The sequence below is a fragment of the Microplitis demolitor genome, chromosome 5, assembly GCF_026212275.2.
Source record: "Microplitis demolitor isolate Queensland-Clemson2020A chromosome 5, iyMicDemo2.1a, whole genome shotgun sequence".
NCBI lineage: Eukaryota > Metazoa > Arthropoda > Insecta > Hymenoptera > Braconidae > Microplitis > Microplitis demolitor.
In genome coordinates, this window is record NC_068549.1 from 18,356,197 (window position 1) to 18,383,426 (window position 27,230).

The following is a 27,230-nucleotide window of genomic DNA, read 5'->3' on the forward strand; positions in this document are numbered from 1 at the left end:
TGAACTTTTTTTTTTGCAAAATAAGATTCCTGTAAGGAGACAATTAAGCGTTATAGCATTCTAAATAATTCAGTTATTAGCAACGATTATTTTTTTACACATCAACATTAAAAATAAAATCATCGGTTGTTTATATTGAGGTTGCTTGTTTTCATGTCAAAACGATCTTAACCAAAAAAATAGTTTATAGTGACGTATTATAATATTTTTTTGTCAATGACCTTACAGCCCATACGAAAAAAATATATATCTGGATATATATTTTTTTCGTATGGGAGCCTTAAGAGGCTTAGATTATTAGTATTATATAGTAAGGAATAGCTATTTCATTACAGATACATGCCCTCTTTTGTTATTCAAATTGTTACTTAATATCATATTGTTCTATAACAGATCAATAATCATCTATAATTATCTTGACCATTTTCGTACTGAAATATAACCCTTCAATAATTCAGCCTATCATAGCCAAAATTAAATTATCAAATTTCTCGATATATCTATATTACTATATAGAAACGAAAAAATTTGAAAAAGTTTTGTTCGAGATAGTAGAATTATTATTTAGAATAATAGTGTTTACCGATCACTTTATCATTACAGTACTTGTCATTTCTCAATTTATTTAGTTAATTTTTTCACGTGTAGGTAGTATACTATTTTTCACACCATGATCGAAAGTTTTGCGTTCGGCTCTAATTTCAAGGATGAAAGCACCACATTTCCGTCCTAATTAATGTCTAAGTAAAATAACGCTTTAACTTATATCCTCATGTGTCAAGTTTTTTAGAAAGTACCGAGTAACTTAGCAATGAATTATTTAAATGGTATTAATTAACGATCAATAAATTAAGGTACTTGACTACTTTATAAATTTCAACGAAAAGATTTTTTTTTGTATTTTTATAATCCTACTTTTAATAATCACCCCCAAAACTTTTTTTTTTTTTTCAAAACTCGAATTCTAACATAAAGAAATTAGTGAAAGTGTGCGCGCGCTTCCAGCACTCTATACTTGCAAGTAAAAACTTTAAACGTGTTTTTTTCAAAACTACTTTGTTTCAAATGGCGGACAGTAAATCTCTGAAACTACTCGGCCGATTTCAATGATTGCGGTCTTGTTTTGTTCGTTGAGATGTTTTGTATGCCAAATATGAAATTTATACGAAAGGCAGCTTATCACCCACAATTTACTTACAGAAAAATCTAAAGAACGATATCAATTACGCTACCGAGAATAAATATCCCGGAAAGGAAAAAACAAATTAGATTTATTTAATGAAAACGTTTTTTTAGTTTCTTTTATTGAGCTAGCACAAATACTTTTACCCTCAAATTTGTGGAGTATATGGTCAATGCTAAGAATTACCGTAGATCGCCAGCGTGGTGTTGATTTACGTGGACATCACGACCTCAAGGTTTTTTTTTTGTTTTTTGTTTTTTATTTTTAATAAAAAACCGACTAAAAGGCTACAGACCAATGAAATCCCAAGTACTGTCATTAACTCAATTAAAAGATTTTTTCGAGGCATTCGATGATTCAATTTACGTAGTGAAAGTAAGTAAAATTAAAAAAAAAAATATTTACACTTCAAATTTAATAATTTCAAATCGTATAATTATTCACATTTTGTACAACAGGTTATTTTTCTTTCGAAGTATACTGTCGTTTAAGAAAGAGCGAATTTTCGTGAAATTACAGTTCATGATGTTGAAAACACAGGCTTCTAATTAATCATAACGATAAAAGATAATAAAAATTATTATCCACATACATCCATAATTGAAAAAAAACTTTATAACATCATAAAAAATTTATACCATGGAGACCGGTCGAAAAGGAAAAATGCATGGGTCAGGTTATTGGTGAAAACAAGATAAGCGAAGTGCCACAGATTATAGCTATTTGATCAGTCAGCGTCTGGTTTCAAGTGCAAAACTAAATCCAGAAAAACCGCCCTTCGAAAATTACATGATTTTTTATTTCAATGAAGATATGTCTTCTATCTCTACCTTAGCCTTTGACTCTGGTAGCAATCTAATATATGGGTTGGATTGTCATATATTTCTTCCTAGGTGAGTAATATACTATTCCAGATTTTTTTCATTAAATGTCAAAATTTGATTATTAATATTAATTCTTTAACGCCATGGAGTTTAAACTCCTAGCGGCCTTCCAAAGATACAAAAAATATATAGATACATAAGTATAATATACTGTGTTTAAATCAAATACAATTAAGCTAAACATATCCAATCATTACATATTCAACTTATGAACAGTTTATATTTAAAAAGAAAGAATAACACATTCGCCGAAATTCTTGAAACGTAGACTGCGACGTACAATTTTCGGGTAACCGATTTCAGATTCTTATAGTACTAACTATAAATGATTTATCATATTTAAGATGGTTCTAATTAGAATAGTAGATCGCATAATTATAAATGAATAACTTTTAAAATTTGACCGAAAATGTGGTCTCCTATTTTCAATGATTGATTCATCCGGTGATCAAACGGAGGAATGATAGTAATCGAAAAATGTGATAAACAAAGAAAGTTTTATTTTTCTCTTTACCCTCGATTGATTTACCATATTGAAATGTAGTGTATATTTACACGAACTTGAATATCTGCAGACAAAGAAAATCAAAGACTGGTGGTTTTTTAAAATGTTGATCCAATCCTCCTTCCCATTCAATACTTATTCAAGTCTGGATGAAATTTTTCAGATATTTTATTTTTCACATTAGAGTAAAACAAACAAGACAGTGATGTTGATTAGATTCACCGTGAAGCAATCGTAACTTAGTTAAATATAAAAAGAAAATAAGCAAAGTTCTAGAAAAGGTTTTAAGTGTCAGTAGGGGATGAAAGTTTACGTGATAGGTCGTGTTGAGTGGTGCTGATCCGAAAAGATTATTGGCAGGTTGCCAAATCCCCCATAATATTACGTTTCATCCCTTTTGGATTTCCTTTGCATTCAACGCGACCACTCGACCCACAATGTCATCCTCCAAGGTCCAGTCTAGCGTGAATTCGTGCCAGTTTTCCCTCAGGGTCGTTCTCGTTGACAATATTACTTTGTCGTCGAATTAAATTTATTTCCGGGAGTTGATTCTGAAAAGAAAAAAAAATGCAAGAAATTTGAGTCTTAAGTAACGAAACTAATATTAGCTCAGACTAACTTGTGTCTTAGTCATATTTGATTTTCTAAAAAGTTCGAGATCTTTGATTTTTTTAAACTACATTTAATAATGTTCTCAATATTTGATTTGAGAACTTAAATTCTAATGATAGCTATTGTTACAAATATCTATAACAATAAAGCTTGATCTCATGTTGGTGAGTCTAGTCAAGAGACGAATTTGATCCCTAAACCTGAAGTAATTCTATCAAGAATAGTATGAGTTTCAACTGCACTCGCTATTCAATTTCTTCAACAGGAGGACCAGACAAGTTTGGGAGTTTGTGGGATACTGTTTTGATAAGCCCATAGTAAATAATTAAACGAGAAGAGGTGAAACTTTTTTTGTAATTTATCACATTGCTAGTTTCGAACTTCATCCGATCGTCCACCTTTATCGCTACCAGATCGGGAGTAATTTTTTGTGTTTTGTAAATGGCATCGCTATTCATGTACATCTAGCCATACATGCTCAGGATCAATTATATATAGACCCATAAACCCCATATATAAATCTATATCTATTTTAATATCAAATCATATTAGCTATACGTTTTCAGATCTTATAGTATACAAATACATGGCTTTGTTATATTATTGATCCCTGACGTAATATCATACGAAGTAAATAGTAATTTGCCCTTTCTTCAAGAAATTTCTATAGGATATTTTACCTATCGGAATCTATTAATATTGGGTAGAGATATTATATCCAGAAATCTATTTAAATTTTGTATGAAGATAAATAGTTGGTGGCTCAAATTCATGTATAAGCATGCATGGATTTAGATCTGATTATTTATGCATATAGTCTTGATCATGTATAAATCCATATATTCTTATAATTATGTATGATTATAGGTGTTCAAGTATTTTTTCTTGAGCGCATTGATTAAACCTTGAAATTATTAGTGTAATTAGTTTTTTGTTTGTTTTTGAGAAATCAACATTTCATTGTAGCTACTAGATAGTACTTTTTTGCATCCAAACTATTTGACCACGATAATAAAATGTTATCAATTTTTATTAACTTTTTCTATTTCTATAAGAATCATTCAAATCGATCACTCATTTTAAGGATACCGTAAAATATGGTATTATTCATATATATGTATACAATATATCGCGTTACTAATGCCAAAAGGGCGTATCACAAAATATACATCCTTTTGGTTTTGCATAGTCAAAAGGACGTATAAAAAAAAGTTTTTTTTCTCCAATCATCTTGGAAATGTTAAAACAAGATATATTTATGAAAAAAAAAGAAAAAAATTTTTTTTGACACACGCCCTTTTGGCTTTAAGAAAAAAAATTTTTAAAGATAAAAGGACGTATCGTTTTTTTTCTTTGAATTACTATCGATTTTTCCCGAAAAAAATATTTAGCGATGAATCTTCAGGATATGATTGAAACAATCACTGCCTAAGTCGTCAAATACCAAAGAGTGCAACGTTGTGAGTGATAATGAGAAGACGAGAGATGGAAAAATGAATTTGAGGAGTAAGACGTGTTTCATCTAAGCATACGATAGCTGAGACTTCTCAGTTAGGTGTGTCTATCGTATATCCCACCTGAGACGCCGTGTTGGAAGGTACCTGAAGCGCGAGTTGTATAATGCCATCTTTATATATACGTTAGGGTGGCGCAAAAAAACCGACTATTTTTTTTTCCAATCTCGCATGAAAATTTGTTGGCTTACGATATCTTAAGAAGTCCCTCCAAAAATCAGCTTGATAAAAAATTTTCAACAGGTCGCTCACGAATGTTGAAAATCTCAAAAATGATTAAAATTCGGATTTTTGATTTCTAAATTTTTTTTTCTCGTGGCAGCAATAGTTTATATTAGTAAAATCATGACTATGCTGAAAATTTGAGCCCAAAATTCAAATATTTAAACAGCGCTCAAGAATTTTGAATATTAACTGATAATATGTGACTAATACTTTGAATTAGTTTTTGTATTCTTTTATTACCCAATTATTGTCATTTCACTAAAATATAACTTTTGCATTACCAAAAATATACAGGATAGTCTTAAATAATAAAATTTGGTAAGTTTTGAATAAGTGAAATAACCTACAAATTGAATCAAAAAATAAAAAAGTATGTAAATAACCCATTATTTCTATTTTTCGGGTTATATTTTTATTCATTGTCATGAAAATTGATGGTGAAAAAATCAAGAAGCTTTATTTTTAATATTCAAAGGTCGCTCAAAAAAGTCCGAAAGATAGCACTCAGAAACATTCAAAATTCTTGAGCGAGGTTTAAATATTTAAATTTTGGGCTTGAATTTTCAGCGTAGTCATGATTTCACAAATATAAACTATTGCTGCCACGAGGAAGAAAAAATTTGAAATAAAAAATCCGGATTTCGATCATTTTTAATATTTTCAAAATTTGTGAGCGACCTATTAAAAATTTTTTATCGAGTTGATTTTTGGAGAGGCATCTTAAAACATCGTGAACCAACAAATTTGCATAAGAGACTCGAAAAAAAAAATAGTCGATTTTTTTGCGCCACCCTAATATACGTGTATAAATCTGTAGGCTCTGTCTGTACATTTGATCAATTCCTGCAATTTTGCGTTAAAGATCCATTTTATGATCCGCTAATGCCAATTCTGCTACTTTTATAATTTTTGTCTGTCTGTCTGTGAACATATTTGCTTATAAGTATAGATATCGAAAGAGTATGCTATTGCAAAAATAATAGGATATACACCATGTTAATGAGTCGTATGGTAACGGTAAAAAATATCTCAAAATCAGTGACCCTGCTATCTTTATTCGTTTTTGACCGCCATGTTTAATGAATATCTGTTTATCAATTTTTTCTATAATAATAGATCTATAGACTTCAACTTTGGCATAAGTCCTCATTACAATTATAAGAACCCGCCATTAATGATATTTTTTTCAAAACTCTACCTCGGGACGGGTCTCGGTGATTTCAAAGCTAGCAATATTCCCGTTTTTTTACTATAATATATAATGCTAAGAACTTAACTGTCAAAAATTCGACGGTTGACCATAATTCATTAATTTTATTTGTAACGATTTTCAATTTTCATTGTGGGAAACAAAGAATTAAATTTAAATACTAAATTAATCGACACGGGTTAATTTGTTCGTATATTGTCACTCAATAACCGTCAAAGTACGAAAATTGTTCTTCTTTTGAATTGACTTTCGACGTTTATAGAACGAAATTCTATTAAATACTTTTATTTTAATTTTTGCTATTTAGTTATAGTAAATAAATGAGAAACATAATTGACAGCTTTGATAGGTCAAATACCTGTTTTTGAGGCTTTACAAAAAGGGGTAAGAAGATTATGTGTTTTTTTCCTAGACGAAGATTTCTCTACTGTCTTCTCACATAAGATAATTTTCACTTACCGCGGACGTTTCTGAACTTGACCCCAGTTGATATTTTCGTTTGTTCTCTAATTTCTCTTTACTAAGTACAAGCAACGCCACATATGCTTTGATCAGAGAAATGAAAATTTTCTATACTTGTGTTGATAAAGCAGAAATTTTTTTTTATATCATTACAATCGAAATAAAATTAAGGTGATTAAAGATATTCTTAGCACAAATAAGACAAAATATAATGGCATTTAAAGCAGTGCAGAGAGACATCGATTTTTTTATTCACTGTATAAGCTCACACGTAAAATTGTAATTTATGATTCGCACAACTAATCAGACACTTATTTTAATTGCAAAGAGGGAATTTTCTGGAAGAATCAATTTCTGTAATTAGATTGAATGAAGTATAAAAACTTTTCCATGCGCTGTTTAATAATTTTGCTACAAAGGCAGTGTTTGAGATTTTTACTCTTGGATTTTATTTATTGTTTTAAATTTAATTTCGATCGATTATTTAGAAAATAAATACTCAGATCCGGCGAATTTACTTCTCTGCACATTATAATGTTAATTTAAATACTCTTGGATGTTCTCTGGAAACTGTATTTGAGCGACAATCAACGTGATTTTAGTGAAACCATCCAGTAAAACGAGATTAATGGACGTCGTTAATCTTGGATTTCGTCTTGAGACAGGATGCAGAAAGTCCCTTGATTGTTCCTTTTACGGGTTTAGATCCTTGTATCTTAGCCCTAAGAAGTTTATTCCCTGAATAAACTTCTTATGCAAATAGTGATTATTATTATTTCTTTGTATTTTATTTTAATATCTTCCATTCTTATTCTTAAACTATTTTTCATACGTCTGTAAAAATTGACGTTTTTTTTTTCTTTTGTGTTTTTCTTCCCCGATTAAACAAAACGATTCACTCAATGATGAATGTATATCGATATAGTAGTAAAATTGAATCGTTTTGAATTATTTTGAATCGTTTCTTTTAATCAGGGTTATAATAATCACATAAAAAGTCGAATTTGTCTAATAAATAATTATTGCGTGAGCAGAAAATATTTAAATTTATTTAATGAAACAATTTTTTGTCAAATTGATTTTGGAATAATTCAAAATCTACTCGTCCGATTTATAGTAAATTTTCTCAAAATTTCAGTTCCAGAGAAATCTTTCGAATATCACATCTTAAATTTAAATCAAACAACACACACACATGTGCACGCACGCACTCACGCACACATAAACTATGCCTATTATCAAAGAAATTTTCAGTATAATTACAGTGAACTTGTAATAGATCGATAAAAATTGTTCAATATCCAAGTCTGACTAAACATTAAATTTTGAAAATGATTGATAATTAGTCCATATTCAATTTTTTAAAAAAATATAATTTAAAAATTTTTCTTTCTTATTTATTTCTGTTAATTTTGTAAGTTAATCTTGAAACTTTTCATTACTTTCCTACTAGAAGAAATTTGTTCAAAAAGTTGATTTTTCAAAAAAAGATTGATTCTAAAAATATCAATGTAATATTTTCACTTCCGATTCTTTTGCATGTTTTCTCTTTCTTTGTCTCAATCTAGAGTGAAACTTCTAGGTTCACGAAAAAGGAGTTGAAATTAACGTTTTATCTACAATATTAAATTTCCGTTAGTTTGATAGAATTAGAGCAAGGGAATATTATAAATTTTGTTAAAATTCGTGGGTTGAAAGGTCAATGAATTGTCGTTCTTTTTTCTTAGAATTAATAATAATTCGTAGTCATCAAACTTTTCTCTTTGAGCTTCAATTCAGACTTGTCAGGGATCCGGAACAGTTACGAACTTGGTCAAAGTTTTCTTACTTGCGTTCCGTAATCTTTTTTTTTTTTCCTTATCACAAACTCCAATTTATCATTCTACTAGTGAAGTGAACGTCTCAAAAAGTTTCTTATAGTATATATAGCATACTTGGATTGTACGAAAAGGTCGGCTCCGCCGTAGGGAGTGGAAAACTTAATCACAAGTGATCGTCCAGACGAGTGTGAGGTTTAAGGTTGTTGGAGGTTTAAGAGGATCAGTGTGAAAATCTTGTGAGAATTTGAACAACATATTATATACGTTTTACACATTCATTTTCGTTTATCTCGTCACAACTAGCAATTATATTTTCACATTTCTTGCGAACTACATATATTTCTTCAAGAATATATCATGTATTCAAAGAGATTTTCTCAGCCGTAACAATTTGTTTCCTACTAAATATATATATATATATATATATATATATACACGACAATGTTATTAGTCATACAATTTAGGGGTTGAAAATTTTAAAATACAAAACGAGAATTATTATATTGATGGGGTGATTTAAAAAAAAAAAAAATTTAATTTTGTTCTTACCCTCTGAAACGTTAGTGGTTGCCGAAAAAAAAAATCTTCCCTAAAGACGGGCTCTAGCTCAACTCCAAGAGGTCGCAATTTTTATTATAATTTCACATCTGATTAACATGTAAACATTTTTTTTCATTAAAAGTTAAATTACTCATAAGCTACTCAATATTTTTTTAGTTTATGCATAGATCTTTAAAGCTGATTCCTTATGCTCTCCAAAACCCTATAATAAGCCATAATTGTCAATTAAAACGCCCATTGAAGCTATCTGAAAATCATCCATTTTGTACTTTGAAATGGAATTATTAATTTTCATTTCTTCATTTGCTAGCGTCAATTAGCGGTAATTTTGACTTATCATAAGGTTTTGGAAAGCTTGAAGAACCAGCTTTAAAGATCTATGCATAAATTGAAAAAATATTGAGTAGCTTACGAGTACTTAAGCTTGTAATAAAAAACAAAATTTTTACATGATAATCAAATGTGAAATTGAAATTAAAATATCGACCTCTTAGAGTTGAGCTAGAGCCCAATTTTCGGGAAGATTTTTGTGAATTACCCTGTCATACAAACATAAACATAAAAATGCAACGATAATTAATGTAATCATTAGAAGAACATTTTTGATTCGCAATATTTATTATTAAACAACTATTGATTATATTTACCAATTTAAAACAAAATTATTTTCTTTGTTTTTTACTAATTTTATTGTACGTTTGATGTTTCAAGATGACGACAAAAATTTGAATTATTATATGATATTCTACTTGGTCCAACATTTTATCGTATTTTAGATATTGCTTTAATAAAACTCATATTTGTTGAGAAAATTTTTTAAATACATAAATATATAGTATATAAAAAACAAATTTCATATAAAATTTATTAAAGTTTATTTTTAAATTCATAGTTTTAAAAAAGATAAAAAAGAATTTTAGTAGCAATAAACTTTAATGTCGGTATGGTTAGTTTTTTAAGTACTTAACTACAGCAACGGGCGTAGTCAACATCTTTCTGCCGCACCTTAGCGGCTTCTGTTTCACGTTTCGTCGTTTTACAAGATATTGTCATTTTCAAAGGTATGCGCGCGCAATTCAGTAAAAAGGACTCGACAGGAAATATTTCTCTCCTGCAGCTTTTCTCTCTAGTTTTCTAATCCTCTAGTCCCTATGATCAAGCTCCAACCTTTCTTCCAGCTCTCCTCGTTTCTCTACTCATTCTATCTACATTTATACAATATAGCTGCTGCTACTAAGCAACCCCGCAACTCCTCTTCTATGTAGAGTATGTCGATGAGGGTGTAGGTGTTCGCACGGTGGCGCCTTCTCGCGAGTAAAGTTCATGAGGAATCCGCTTGGCGGTCACAACCCACCAGCTAGTCTCAGTCGTGAGTGAAGTGCGTGTGAAACCAGCGGTTACGTGAGTTGCTTTGAGAACGGCGTGGATTGGACAGTGCGTGAGGTTAGGTCAATGTTTTAAAAACTTACCCCCTCCAAAAATAAATAATTACCCCAATTAAGTTTAATTCATAGAAAATTATTTTTATATTTTTTAGAATTTTTTTTTTCATATATGAAATTTTTGGAACTCTATTATAAGTTTTATTTTTTTAAAAGATCTAACAATATTTTTTTTTTTTTTTTTTTTTTTATTTATTTATTTATGTATTAAATTGTCTGTTGATATTTAGTGGATATTACGGTAAATTTTTTAACAAAACTAAAAATTTGCTGAAAGCTAATATTAGTGTTTACATCTAAGTGATAAAAATCAATAACATCTCAGACATGATTGAAACCTTATGATTGTTTTAAAATATCGGATATATAAGAATTGCAAAATATATGTTACACAAGCTCTTGTTCATCTCGTCATGTCAATCTATTAAAACAGGCAATCGATTAATGTTAAAACTCATGCTAGGATAAATTAAAGCATACACTTTTGAGACCATTTACTTTTATATATCAGAGCCACGCGAGTAACACAGCCCAGGTTGAAATACGACGCGCGAAGTCTGTCCACCCCGACGAGTTACGGCAAATCGGATCTCCTGGGTTCGGGTTAATCTCAATCACTGAGACAAGCGGAGCACCATTTACTTGATCCTTTGTGCTAACGAACGTATAATTTATCTAAGTAATAATAACGGTCAAATTTTATATATTAAAATATTTTTAAAAAATATTTGAATAATGCAAAAAATTTATTGGGGCAAGTAAAATTTTTTACGCCAAAAAATACTTTTTTTTTTTGGTATTAATATCAATTATTTTTTAATTTTGTGAAGTAAAATTAAACATACCCTTCTTACATAGTTTTCTAAAATCTATTGTTTATTTTTTTTTTTATTTATGACAAAAAAATATCGCCGAAAAGTTTAACAACCAAAAAAGTCTGCTGAAAAGCAAAAAAAAAACATCAAACTTCTATGCTAAGTTTTTCTTGATTGTGTGGTGTATTTTTAATAAAACGTGGGTTTTTTTTTTTAAAGTATTATTAATTTATTTGATTAAATTTGAAATTGCTTTGTATGATTTTTCAAATACGTGAAAAAATGAAATGATCAATAGTTTCGTGAAAATCGTAGATTGCCTGATAACAGAATTTATCAAACTATTAAAGAAAAAAAAATTAGTTTATTAGTAATGCAAGAAAATTTATTTTTAAGCTTAGTAAATCATTAAATAAGCCTTAATAAAATTTATAATATTGGAAGATATATTATCATATCTCAAAATAATACGTTATATAACTCGAATTATTCTTTGCCTTTTGCATAAAGTTTTGAATTCGTCTTTTACACAACATTCTGCGAAATTTAAAGTTTTGTCTGATAAAATATCACCCTCATCTCTATATTTCGTTCTAGAACCACTAGATTACTTTGTATGAGTTACGAATATAGGTCATTTCAGTTAGAAATCACTTAATGCTATTTCATTTTTTCTCGCAGTTATAATGAAAAAATAACACTCAGTATAAAAGTCAGACATTTACTGTCTGCCACAGTTATTATTATTATTTTTTTGTTCGTGAAATTCGAGTCAATCCTATCTTTTAAATTTATCAGTAGACATTATACATTTTATCTAAGAAGACATTTTTTTTTGTGACTAAATTATGCAGAATTATTTTGTTAAAATTAAAGTGAAAAAAAAAAATAGTTCAGCTTACTCCTTTTTACATATTTTTATAATTTTCTTAGTTTTTCTTATTTTACTTTTATATAAATAGCTATACATGTATATTTTATATGTAAGATAAATACCATAAAGTTTTTGATAAAACATTCATTTCTTAGCTGTTCAAACATTTCTATTTATATAAGCACTTGGCTATATAGAAAGACATCTTGCATTCGTTCGAAGAAGTTCTCGATGGAGTATTCATCAATTTTAAAGCCAAAAGTGAACTTTGGGCGAAACGATCTTGTGGTTATCTTTAAATCGTTTACGATGCTGACCGTGCGCTTTATATCTATCGAAAATCACGCCTAAAACTCTTATATGAAAATATTCTGAACTTTCTTATTGCCTAGTTGGCATTCCACTTAAATTCCACAACTTATTAAAATGCTGAGTTGGCAAATATTACTACTTTACTCTAAATTACGTTTATGTGTATAAAAGGGGATGTAGAGCAAATTGGGGTAGGGTGGGTAAAACGAGATATGCTAAAAATTTTATAAAAAAAACTTTTTTTTTTTTTAAATGTTTTTCAAACATTTTAAAACCAGCTTTGTAAATATAATTGAGCGTTATTTTGTATGTTTTTTGTTATAATTTTTCAAAAATCGAGTGTCAATCAAAACATGTTAGTGACGTTTGTGTTATGATAAAAAATATAAAAAAATTTTTATTCTTCCTTTGTATCCAATAAATATGTAAAATGTAATTTTTCTCAATGGAAATTACTCATAAATAATGCCAGGATTTTTTTCTTAATTAAAAAACTGACAATTATTAATTAATTATGTCAAATTTATGATATTACGGCAAAAATATTAGTTGTATAGAAAAATTTCTCAAGTAAAAGTCGTTCAAAATTCAATTTTCTAAAAACAATGTCTCATATAAATTTTCCTTGGGATTAATAAGGAAGCCGTAATTCCAAAATTGAGACTTTTATAATCAACAAAAATTTGAATCATTCATTATGAATCTTAATTTTGGAATTACGGTGAAAATATCGGTCGTATAAGAAAATTATAAGAGACATTTTTTTTACAAAATTAAATTTTGAACAACTTTTATTTTAAAAATTTTTTTATAAAACCAACATTTTCACCGTAAATTCAAAATTAAAATTTTCATAATCAACAAAAATTTGAATCATTCATTATGAATTTTAATTTTGGAATTACGGTGAAAATATCGGTCGTATAAGAAAATCATAAGAGACATTTTCTTTCAAAAATTAAATTTCCTACAACTTTTGTTAAAAAACTTTTTCTATAAGACCAATATTTTCATTGGAATATCAAACATATGAACGATTCATTTCAAAATTAAGGCAAAAATCTTGTTCCAACTCATAAAGAAATTTAATTTAATCAAATTTATTTAATATCCAGAAAATTTTTTTTCACTTTTTTTAGGGAGTGGGTACCTCGTTTACCCCCCTCCCCCCGAAATAAATTTCAAAATCTTTTTGTTATTAACTACAAGTTTACAAAAGTATTTTTAATTTGATAATAATTTCATATACGATTTTATTTTTTTAATTTCATATATATAATTAATACGATTTTAATTTATCAAAATAAAGACACAATCTTTGAAATTTTTGAATTGTTCAGAATTTTGTTTTGTCCAAATTAATCAATTAATCTACGAGCAAGAATGATAACAATATAATTATAAAATTCAAAAATACGAAAAAGATACTTTGTAAACCAAAATTGTTATCGGAGCTTATTTTTTTTTTCAAACAATTATTATTTCTTGCGATGAATTCAAGAATTTTCAATAATAGAACGAAAATTTCTTTCCTAATATCTATATATTTTTCAATACTTTTTTTCGCTTTTATGTATAGATACATACGGTCGAAAGCTTCATCTTTGCTCGTTACTATTCTTTTTTATTTTTCTTTTTATAAGGGCTCATATAGCACTCCAAAAGCATCTCATACAAAACCAAGAGCATATAAAACGCTTGAATAGAAAGGTCATTTATTCGTACTCACATCCCAGAATACAAACAATAGCGTAACTTCTTTAGAAAAAAATTTATTATAATCCTTATAATTTAAACTTTGAAAAATATTTCATTTTTTTACTTTTTTTTTAATTGATCTAGATATTTTTTTTTTATTATCGAATATATGCTATGCTAAGAATTCTTTTATCGCAAAATGTACTTTTTTCGCGTCACACTCTCGACAGTTGGCACTCGACTTACTTTATTGAAGAATTTTTAGACTTGTCTTCAGATTTACATTCACACTACAATAGTTTCTTCTTTTCATACGACTTTTCTCACAAACAACTAAGTATGAGTATGGAAGATCAAATGCTATTTGTAGATTCGAAGACAGTTTAAAAGTGTATTTGAGCTCACGATATTTTATTTGATTTCTGTAGATCATATTATACAATTTTTTTTTTTATTTTTGCGTCTATATTTCTGCAAGTGTATGTGGTATTCAAGTATCTCACTCGATTTGCTTCAATATCATCTTCTATTTGAAGTTTAAAAAAAAAATACTTTCATGAACGAAGAAAAATATTTTAGACTGTCTAACATTTTTCTTTTATCATACAGTGCCAAAAAAAATTTTTATTTATTTACATTGTGTTCTTTGATAAATAATATACCAGTTTTTTTAAAAATATAGTAAATAGCGCTTTGAAGTAGCCGTAATAAGAAAAATACTCATAGCGTGTATAGACACAGATTTATACATATGAATGTCCTAGTACTTCAACATTGAAGTGGGTGGAAAAAATTAATATTGACTCGAGATAGTAATAAAGTTTTACATATTTTTAAATAATCTATTTAAAAAACTGCCTGAATTTTTTCAAATTCTCATGAATTTCCTTGTCTGAAATCTATTATCAAATTTGCCACAAATCTTCTCTATCAGTAAAGTAGTTGATTTTTTAAATTTTCGTCAATACATTTTTTAAACAAACAAAAAAATAACAAAAGAAATTGAATTTTTGTATGATAACACGGCGCTTCGAATGGAAAATTTAAAAAATGACAGTTTTCAATAAAAATTTCTTTACTAAAGGTTTAGTTTAAAGTATATCATACAATGTCAAACTTATTGCTGGGAATATTATTCAATAAAATTATTTGAAACCATAATTCTTACGGTATTTTGTCAAATGTTTCCAGTTTTCGATTTGAAACGCAGCGTTACCACAGTCTAACCTCGTTATAAGACTAAATTAGAATAGTAAAGAAATACATTCTTAGAATTTGAGTTCCTCCATCCATGCTTGACAGCGTTTTGCGTCCGAACCTCGCTATAAGACTGGCGATGATTTGTTTCGAAAAAGATATTTGTCGTATATAATTCAAATAAATTTTAAATAAAATTATTAATGCGTATTCTTATAAAATTTCTCATTTATATGTGACTTTCTCATTAAATACTTTTTTTTTGTACTTTTATTAAATTTTTAGTCATAACGAGAATCAGACGCAAAATGTAAAAATGTTTGGAAATCCAAAAGTGCACACCTTAATCGCTCATTTAATTTTTAATCATTACTTTTATTTTATAGCATTAATTTATTTCTTTTTTTTTTATAAATTTTTATTCAACTTATAAATTCTCAATTTTAGTTTTCTATTTCTTATTTTTAGTTTAATATTACCATCTTTTTGAATATCCCGCTTTTTCGCCGTAGAAGTCGCTCTTTTTTTTAAACCTATACTGTTACACCCGTGCTGCTGCGAAGATAGATGTAAGAATAAAAATGGCAGCTAAATTTTTCGTGAATAATCAGTTTTATGTTTTTGATTAATTGCAATTTAATTAAACTCAAAGGATTTCGACAGTGATTTTCATAAGGGCTTTTGCGATGAAAAATACAAAGATAATAAAAAAAAGTTAGGGTGATTAACTGTGTCTATCGAGAGATATCGTGTTTATGAAGTTTCATAAGTAACAATTGACAGCACTGATTTCTTGAGTTAAAGTAATTTATTTTAAACTAATGAAATAGCGAATCGACTTCAGATTAGGTTCAAATTGTTCCTTAATAAATATTTTGTATGCTAGTAAACAATTTGACTCAATATGATGATATGAACAGAGTGTGGAAACATTTTTGTGTGAGGGAAAAATAGTTGGAAAACAAATCGTTCAGAAAGCGCCCTTAGCGCTTCGCGCTTGACGTGTGCAATAAGTTGATTGGTGGGAAAGCCAGTTCGGACAGTTTTTAACTAATTAAGGGGAAAAGTCATAAAGAATTTGGGCTGTATATAATGTGTCTTGTTCTCTATTTTCCATGTAGGATAAAAATAAAAAAAATTTTTCAAAACGCATCGTTGAAATAGGTTATCAATTTTAAAACGTTTCGTTTTTCTGATAGAATATTTTTCTTTTGTGGAAATCCGTTTTCAGTTGATGGTATTTTTTTTTTTGTAACCGTATGTAAGAATCAAATGCTATGCATGAATCTTTCCGCCGTCACTATAAACATATTATCCGCATGTGAGAGAATTCAGCAAAGAGGGTACCTTGAAAAATTTGAATGATTGAATTTATTTCTTTAGCATTTTTTCATGATGTATATAGATATCGAGGATGAAATCCTATAAACTTTGAACCTCTATCTGAGTTGGTCTTCGAGAGAATATAAAAGTTTAAAGAAATAGTTTACATTTTTAAAATCTCGAATGGAAATCTTGATTTCGGTTTCTTGTAAATCGAATAGTTTAGGTGATCAGTATTTAAAAATATAAATTTGTTTTTGGTACTTGAAATTAAAATTAATAAGATATACATTATAAATCTCGTAACCCAAAAACTGTTAGATTTGGGGGCTTTTTTTGTCAGGAAATTCATCCTGAAATTCTCCTAAATAACCAATTTTTTTGTCTTCTTTGTGATTAATAGTCTTGCTTTAAGATTTACTTTTACAATTATTAAATACTTCCCATAAATTGTATATTTTTACGCCCCATTTTGTTCGACCTCCCCTAATACATACAGTTTATATCCCCGAAATACAGAAGCCATCCTTATAAATTATGGCATTGATTAGAAATAGAAATTTTTATTTTTCGAGATTATGAGTAGAACCGCAATGAAACAGTTAATAGATAATTACTACAGGAGATAATTTTTTCTATAACCATTAAGGCGGCTCAAAAAATTTTTGAATTTCTTTTGGCTCTCAGTCTGAAAAGTTAATGTATGATAGAAAAAAATTTCACCACGTTTGGATTTAAAAATTGAAGTTAAAAAGATCACTCGAGAATTTTGAAAATCTTAATAAAAAATCAAGAAATTTTTTTTTTTTTTTTTTTCTACAACGAATGTAAATATATAAAAAGAATACAATGATGTTTTTATTTCAAAACATGAATTTTTAAAGGCCATAAAAATTTTGAAATTTTCCGAATTTTAAATATTTTTGAGCGATTTTTTGAAATTCATACTTTGAGGTAAATTTTCAGGGCATTATTTGTTTTAAATAAGATTTAGGATACCCTGTAGTGACTTTTGCCGTAGGCAGAAAAAAAATTTGAAGAAAAGAAATTCACTTTTTTTATGCTTCTAAAATTTACAAAACTCTCGAGCGACCTCTTAAACTTAATTTTTTGAACTAAAACTTGGTATTTTTTTTTTTGTACTATACCCTAATATTTGATATGTGAAAGTGTAGAAAAAAAATGAAATTATACAATTTATATAAATTTTTCTACGCATATTTTTTTTTGATATTTTATAAAAAAAAGTAATAAATTTTTTCTTCAACAGAGACGATTTATCGGTGGTGCGTTTAAAAAGGAATATCGAGGCGTCAGCATCGTGGGGGTAAACCGGGTCCATAATGCCCCCTATAATCGGGGAAACTCTTCGTGTCTGGTTACTGTCCGCGTTGGTGGTACATGGCGCGGTTGCCGGTAATCCCGACGCAAAACGTCTTTATGACGACCTTCTATCTAATTACAACAAATTGGTACGTCCTGTAGTTAACACTTCGGATGTCCTTCGCGTGTGCATCAAGCTCAAACTCTCTCAGCTCATCGATGTGGTAAGTCACTAATTCATTTTACTATGCACGATATTTTTACCACAAAGAAAAACTAGTGTCAATTGAAATTTTTTAATAGATAATTTATACATAATTTTAAATTCATTACATGTCACTAAATTTATCTTTCCGTTACTGGGGAAAATAATTAAGTAAATTGACAAAGTTTTAATTTCCTTGCAATCGCTTTAAGTACCGGAAATTCCGTTAAATATAAAATTAACATTCTATGGAGAAAAAATTGATATATAATCGAAAACATATTTTATATTATACATCCGTTTAATTAATTTTTTTTTCTATAATATTATATACACAGATAATTTTATAGTAAAAATTACCCAAAGATTTTATGTAACTGTCAAACAATTACATATTTTAAAAAATTATACTGTTTGCTTAAATAATTTCTTAAAAATTGAATTAAAATATACTATTTAAGATAATTGTTTTTACAATACAACGTAGCAATATTTTTGGTTTATCCAAAAAGCTATTACTTCATTTTAATAGTTACAATAAAAAATCTCTAAAGAAAAAGCCTTTTGGCAACCGAAACGGCAGTAGATTTCTCATTGTTCATTTATTAATTTTTACTCTTTCCGATAAAAATTAATTAATAAACGAATACTTTTTAACATATTTCATAAATTTTAAGGCCATTAAAATAAATGACAAAATAGTCAAAATGGCAGACTAAGTAACAGAAATTGAAATTAATGAAATAAGCTTTTAAATGTCGAATGATAATGCACTACAAGTTATGGTTTCAAAGTTATTTATAGATAAATCAGTAAAAAATGATTTTTTTCCTAATTTTGGAAAATTTCAAATACCCATAATTTTCAACCTTTATGGAACTATAAAATCGAAAAATATGTGTGTCGTTTATTCAGATCCCTTCAGGATTGCGAGCATAATCGTGGCCACAGGGCTCAATATATTTATAACGAATCACACAGTTACAACGCCATCATGAACGAGATACATTTTAAAATGAGCAGCGTGATTTAAAGCTTATTTTGTTATCGAAAATACGCCATTAATTAAATTGAGTTGTAGTTAGCATTCAGATGATATTAAAAATACTAATCGCGAAAACCTTTTTAGTAATTGTTTGGGAATGGGTCAACAGGTATTTAAAAAATCAAAAATCCAATACAGTTGACTCTCTCTATGTGGCCACTCTGAAAATGTTCTTTTTCCTCATTTTAAAGTTTCCTTCTTGAATAGTTTTTCACAGTGGCCAGATTCAAGGTGGACACTTAGAGAGAGTCGAATCTGTAAATAAAATCTACAACCAAATCGAGCATAATGGTATGATAACAGGGGGAGTGTATTTCTCGGAAATATATTCCTCTACGTCCCCGAAAACGGACACTTTCAAAGAGGTGACTGTTTTAATCAAATTGTCTGAAACCAATTTCAACAGCAAATATTTTTCGGCGAATTGAAGATATATTTGCTAAATTAGGTGTTATATAAGCTTTAATAATCTATGAGTACATCAATAGTATCAAATATGCTTATTTTCGAGATTATCTTTGAGATTTTCAGTTCCGTACTACTCTGCACTAATTGACATGATTTTCTTACTTTTCTATGCATTGACCCTTAAATCAACCACCAAAACAAGTTATATGTCTATGTGCCACAGTAAGTAGTAGCTTCGTCCTGAGTACCTTAATGGACTCAGTAAGGCTATTTTACATACTCTTATATCTTACTTTAGACTACACCTTATACTAAGACGCACCGAACTAAAACCCTGTGGCTTCGTTTGACACTATATTAGTAGAGGAAGGTGGATACCGTCTAAACTGCTTGCAGCCAAATGTTGGATGAGCTGTTGTATACCGTAAAAGTATAGAAATAACAGAAATATGCCAATTTTGAAGTATTACAAAAGTTCTAATATCATTGTAGTTTTTAGACAAATCCATAGAACTCCACTGCCCATTTTACAGTATCATATAAGGAACTGGCGAGTAATAAGACCTAGCTAAGGTAGATTTTGAATAGAATCGAAAGTATTGCATTTAGTTATCAAAATGTATCGTGACATGGTTACCCGTGCCACATTTAGTTATAAAATGTATTTAGAAGACAGGGAACATGGTATCGGGACTCTTTAAATTTGTCGTAATATCTCTATGCAAGACCCTTCTACTAGAGTAGCCTTTAGCGCAGGCGATTATTTTAAATATCATTTCTGTCACTTAGGCCTTATTACCCGACAGGCCTTGTTACCCGCGGGTACTTTATAAATTTTAGTTACATTTTTGAAAATTAGCAAGATTTCATGTCATTTCCATCAATTTCATACACTTAGGGCGCCAGACCTGAATTAGTAATTAACATGTGAAATTTAATCGAGTTTTGCCTGCTGTGAAATAAGTTAAATAATAAGTAGTAATGCAGCCGAAAGCAAGCGTAAAAACATCACTGTCAGCACTTTTGGGAGTTGCCGTGAAAATAATGTACGGGGGCATAACAAACCATACTCTATAAAATTTCAAACTGTTGGTCTCCCACAGTTACGGATGCTGTTAATAATTTAAGCAGAGTTATTTTGCGTGACTTTAATCAGTTATTTATTTATGACGTTATCATACCGTTTAGCTTAAACTCAATAAATGTTTGCAATATAATAAATTCATCATATAATAAAAGTAAAAAGTATAATCCAAATAGAAACATAAAACTTAAAGTATACGGCTTTTATCATAAAATTATTTTTATTACTCTGCGCTATCTCTTAAATATCCGGTCGTATTTTTGGAAAAATATTTAAAATGTTCATAGCACAATAGGACCACGCTCTAATGATTCTCAACCGAAAATAAAAGAATTTCTTTAAAGCTAAGCATACTTTGTAGTTGATGGCTACGGATTTTCCATCGAAGCGATTACACTCCAGTGCACTGAGTAATTTAATGTTGACGATGGACTACTCTTGGTTATAAAATAGAAAAAAAATTTCGGTTGGTCGGTTTTACGAGAAAGTCTCTCGAGTTATCGTGTCTAGCGGACAGGCAATGCTTGTGAAGTGTACAGTAGCATTTCTCTTACTCTGGCAATTGCACCGTGCACCGCAGCGACGCGTGAAGGGTGTGTCGAGCACGGTGGTTAAAATTGGTGGGGGTGATGTCGCTGCTGGTGAGGTAGGCTAGGTGAGTGAGTGGGTGGGTGGGTGGGTTGGTGTCAGGCTTGAGCTTGGGGAGATGGTACTAGTGGTGTTGGTGTACCACTGACTCTCATTCTCTTTTCTCGCTTACTCTAATCCACGCACACTCTAGTTTTCTACTTTTCCTATTTTTTTTTCTCACTTACTCACTCACTCGTGTCTTTTTTACTTTACCTTTGCGATGGTATAGTACTTGACTAGCTGACGAGAACGAGTTGTAGTAATAATGCCGGAATTTTAGCGGACGACCCCAGAGGCAAGTCATGGCCCTCAAAATGTAAGCCGAAACCTACGGGTCAGTTACTCTACAATGGGTAGTAGTAGGCTGTGTTTTAATTTTTTAAATTATATACACCAGCATCACTATAATATCTATACAGTAATTATGAAAAATTTTTATTTTAACTTAAAATTGATAATAAAAAAAAAAAAAAAAAAAATATCTTCATACTAAAATATAAAAAAGTTTTTTCAATAGAACTTTATTAATAATTAAAGTTTTTATAATTTTAATGAAAGGATTTCTAATAAAAGTTTGAAAAAAGTTTATTTCCATTTATAAAAAAAAATCATTTTAATTAATTAAACTACTTTAGAATCAAATTTATTTTACATATTTTTAATTGTTGTACATATATATGGATTGTTATAAATAAAGTTTTTATTTAAAAGTACGTAATTTAACAACTGCGAGGATTTAATTACAGTTTATAATTTGTCACATGTTTATCCTGAGTATACAGATTCACTAAAATAATTATATAAAGTGTAAAGCTAAATAATTGATGAAATCATGAAATTAAAATTTGTATTTCGCTGGTTATATAGCAATGCTGCCCTGATTACATATCCGCATGAACTGAGAGAGCTACTCAACTCGGGAACCTATCAGAGATAATAACCAAGTATTTGGTTTAACCATGATAGGATCGCGATTTCGAGAGTTTTAATTAACTCTTTATTTTTTTGTTTTTAAACTTTATTAAAAAATTTATCATTGATTTTTTTTTAATTAATTCGAACTGAGTGAAAAGTTTTATATTCAATTGATAAAAAATAATTAGTAGAGTTATGTGGTTAAGTCTGCGCAAACCCATTCATTTCAGACTGAAATGCATGGGTTTGCGCACACTCGGCCCACATGATTAAATATTTTTAGAAAGTAAAAATTGTAGTTATTGTCGAAATATTTGATAATTTTTCATCATTTTTTAATCTATATTTAAATATTTTATTTATTTACATTAATCTGTGATTTATATATTTCAATTTGCATACATTGAAAGAAAAAAAATCTGAAAACCGCCTGACCCTGCGGGCAAGCCCTAAAACTTCCCGCTATTTTCGAACTCTTAAATTTATTCAAGTAATAAATTCTAGCGAAAAGTACTGAAGTAAATCGTTATTATTTTTTTTTTTTGAATCATTAATATCTGTTGAAATAATGAACCGATTTTGATGTTAAAGGTGACATTTGACGCGGCTTATAAAATTTTAGAGCTGATTAGATTTTGGAATCAATCCATGGAATACATTACAAGTTATCTGAAAAAAAAAAAACATTTTTGAAAAAATTTTTGAAAAAATTTCATTTTTGGAATATTTCCGAGTATACTGTACCGATTATGTTCAATTTCTCACAAATTATTCGAATTAATGAGCTGCTACAAACACCACTTCAAAAAGCCAAATCGGTTCATTCGTTCAAAAGTTACAGAATATTTTAACACATATGTACGTACACACATACATGCACTCGGGCATCATCTTGAAAACAACGCTCCCTTTCTATACTTCCCAACTCAGGGCTAAAATTCTAAGAATTCAATCTAGAGAAGGACCTCACTTTTTCTTAAGAGTACTAAACAGAGGAATGCGCGCGCAGTCATTCTCAACGTATGCAAATATATTTTGTATACAATGTAGTGAGAGTAGGGGAACACATTCCTCTCAAAATGAGGGGAAGTAGATTCATAGCGAGGGGAATTTTAGAGAAGGAGCACTATAATCAGAATAGCTTCCTAGGACCTCAAAACGTCGAGATAACGCCAAGCAATTATTTTCCTTAATTAAACAAAATAATTACTTGATTTAAGTATTTGACTCAATTGTTTAATACTAGGAAAAAATTTGATTTTGTTAAAAACTAATTCTGTACATATCTTCTATTATCTAAAGTTCAAAATATTTTTGCACCTTAACACCTTTTTTTTTTTACATAAATAATAATAGTATATTATACATCCACAGAAGAAAGTAGGACATTTCAATACGCGTGTAAAATTACCTACTCGAGCCGAAGGCGAGGGTGGCAAGTACGTGGATTGAGATGTCCTAACTTCTTCCATGGTGTGTATACTGTTTTTGACAAGATCTGCAACTGAAAGTTTGAATTTTTGCCTCTGTTTCTGGGTAGACTGGCGCATGCGCTAATTTTTATCATTTGTCATCTTACAAAATAAAAAAAAGGACTTTCTTCCCTTTCAATAGGGTGGGAATTTAAACTGTCGGCGCAGGTATGGTGATAAAAAACAAATGATAAAAATAAGCGCATGCGCCATTCTGCTCACAAACAGAGGCAAAAATTTGAACTTAAAAGTGCAGATCTGGTGAAAATTGTATACACACCACTGAAAAAGGTACACGGAGAGAAAAATGGGTAGTAACATGTTCACATAGGAGAAAACACTATTTTCCATACTAAAAACTCATGTGCCAACACAGGAATAATTCAGATGTAAAAATGAAAAATACTTACATTTTGTAGGTATTACTCCTGTATTATACATGAATTTTTCCTATGCTGCCATAGTAACAAAATTCTTATGCTAACATAGGGGAAATTTCTATAATTCCTATGTAATAATAGGCAGAAAATTTTTTGTAGGTGCAAAAATTTTTTTCTAATATTTAATTATATTTTTATTAAATATTGTTTTTTAATTTAACCAAATAATTGTTTTAATGATGAACCCGAAGACCCGAAAGTTTTTCGCGCAACGAAAATGAAAAAATTGATCAAGTTCTACTGCTTAAGGATGACTTGAAGGACAATTGGGGGTGGCTGAAATTTTTGGCTAATATACTAGCGTCTATTCGAAATATTTCAGAAATCTAGATAGGGTAGATTTTTTTATTTTTCATTTTCTTATTTTATTTTCGTTCCGCAAAAAACGTTCCGATCTTCAGGTACATTTTTATTGAGGTTTTTAATTGTGACACATTTAAGAACATATCATTTAAGTTGAAGAAATCTTTGCCTGCTTTAAAGCATTCTCGCTTCTAGAAATTTATTACTGAATTGAAGGGATAGCTTTCTTGAAATAAGAACTATCTGTTTTATTTTAGTAAAAATTACTTATTTTGAGTATTTATCAAAACAAGAAAAATAATTACTTGAATTTAATTTTTTTTTCTCAGTGTAGTATATTTCAAAAGACAATAGTATTATAATATCATTGAAGTAAACAAAATATAAGTTAACAAATGTTTTATGATTTGAAAAATGTAAGATATCGTTATTTTCACATTGAAATATGTGTATTGAAGCGTTGTCATTTTAGTCTACATACTAGTAGTCTAGTCGTCGTTTTAGCTCATAGCTGTTGTAGCAGCAGCCTCACCGGTCGATGCGCCGTCGGTTATACGACCTCTCTTCGATCCAGTAGTTCAAGTAAACGTGTGCTCAGTCATGAGAAAAATAAGTCAAGTGATTTATCTTTAAACACAAAAAAATGATAAAAATAGAAATAAATTTTTTAATAAATAAAAATAGTTTATTTTTATTTATCTTCATTTAATTTTTATTATTTTCATTATCGTAAATTTAAAATTCTATTTTTTATGAATCTATTTGTAACTATTGTTAAATTTTATTAATGTCATTTAAAAAAGATTTGAGTATTTGTATACAGAATACCTCAAACATCTGCTTGATAGAATTTTTAGTAAATGGTAAAGGTTCACGAGTAACTCATCTATTGAATTCGATTTGCATATGCGTATACGCACGAACTGCGATATAACAACATACGATCGTAAACTTTACAGTAACAACAAATATATCTACACATATATAACCAATATATAGAGTAATAAAGGGAAATTGTAAAACATGAGACAAATGTTTCTTTATTTTTCTTTTTTTTTTATCTAAACTGTTCGTGGATATTTTACGAAGGCTTGTAAGTGTTATTTTACTACTGAAAAATTTTATGTATATAAAAGCAATTTATTACACAAAACGTTGAGATATATATATATATTGCGTTTGTATTTGGTGATTGGAATATATAAAGCTTTGGAATACGAAAGTTTTATTGCTGCGGAAAAAATCACACAAACATCTTCGAAATTTGAGATTGCTATTATTGATCACCAATACGAGTGCTGTTTAAATATTTCCGAATGTGCTTTAGAATTCGAGTGCTGGTTATTAACGAGTGATTTATGAATATTTACTTGCTTTACAATCGATGTTGAATATAATTTAGTTTCAGGAAATATTAATTTTTATTATTAGTTGAGATTTTATTTTTTTTTTTCGTCAAAATTAGAGGTTAAATAAAAAAAATGAAAGTTTGAAAAATCTACAAGTACATACTTTAAATACTTTCATGTTATAATCAGAATAATTACCTAAAATTAATAAATTAAGACGAGGGTTCTTTTGTGCTTATTAATTTTTAATTGACGCCACATCTTTCTGTCAATCCGTTACCGGAAATGTGTATTTTTAATTTTGTTGACAATTTATAATTGAAAATTATCAAATTTTTTTATTGATTTATCGGTACCATTTGTTATGATAATTATCTACCATTAGCAATACTTAACATACTTATGGTAACCACAATTTTGTTCAATGCAGTATGAAAAGATCAAATAATTGTAAGCAATTTTCGATACGGAATTTAAAAATCATTAAATGGAAAATGCAATAAATAACTCGCTACTATTTGCTTCGATCATGATACCTCGTAAACAAATTATCTGATTGAAACGAGTTTTGCCACAATCAAAAGCTTTCATCGAATTCTAGAGATAATTAGGTTTGGGATCAATTGATGGAATAGTTTTCCAATATTTGAAAATAACGAAAATTTTATTTTATGCCTTACATATCTTAAAATCTCTTCCGAATGATCTCAAATTTGTATGAAGTCTAAGTTTCAAACAATTCTTTTGATTGTCCCAAAAACTATCTAAATAAGTTGATTCATTCAATAAATCTCGAAGATTTACATCTACACTAAGAGAGTAGCTTACTAGACGTCAAAACCCCTATATCTGATGACAACCCGATTTCCGAAAATTGAACAAAAACAGAAATTTTTTCATGATACCAGCATCGAATCTTTAAGTTTCAGTGTCTCTATAACCAGTCGAAGCAAGCAAATTACAGTCAAATATCGTGAATTTTTCGAATGCCTTCAATCACTGGGCAGAAACAGAGCTGTTTTGTCCCTTGGGAAGAAACAAATAATATTTCTGCCCGTTGACTGAAGGCATTCGTTATTTCAACTCTGATACTTGTCACTTATGTTTTTACTATACTTTTGTAGATATATCAGGAGTCACGGTAGTATCTCGCGCCAAGTATACGTTCAAACACATGTGTATGTGTGAAGTGTCATGGCGCGAGCCTACCGTGTATCTATACTAGACATAGTGGTATTTAACGTTTCATACACGATACCTCGGGCGAATAGCCGCACTCGTCTACGGCTCGTGCGTTATTCACTCTCGTAATATGAATGTACAAACTATTAGCTTATGCAGCAACGACGCTTGTCAGATATCCCTCTTCTTGCACAAGCGTTATACAATCTACTATTAAAGTTTCTGCTTCATTATCAT

The 27,230-nt window shown here is 29.1% G+C and overlaps 1 protein-coding gene across 1 annotated transcript in view; it reads left to right on the forward strand.

Moving 5' to 3' along the window:
• The first annotated feature begins 1,988 nt into the window (after nucleotides 1–1,988).
• The window catches only part of LOC103569095 (acetylcholine receptor subunit alpha-like), a 250,877-nt gene continuing 225,635 nt past the window's right edge, over nucleotides 1,989–27,230 (forward strand). Inside the window, exons 1-2 of the mRNA XM_008546202.2 lie at nucleotides 1,989–2,076; nucleotides 17,908–18,184. Of these exons, the coding sequence (XP_008544424.1) occupies nucleotides 17,981–18,184 (204 nt within the window). The 5' untranslated portion in view covers nucleotides 1,989–2,076; nucleotides 17,908–17,980. The remainder of the gene's footprint in view (nucleotides 2,077–17,907; nucleotides 18,185–27,230) is intronic.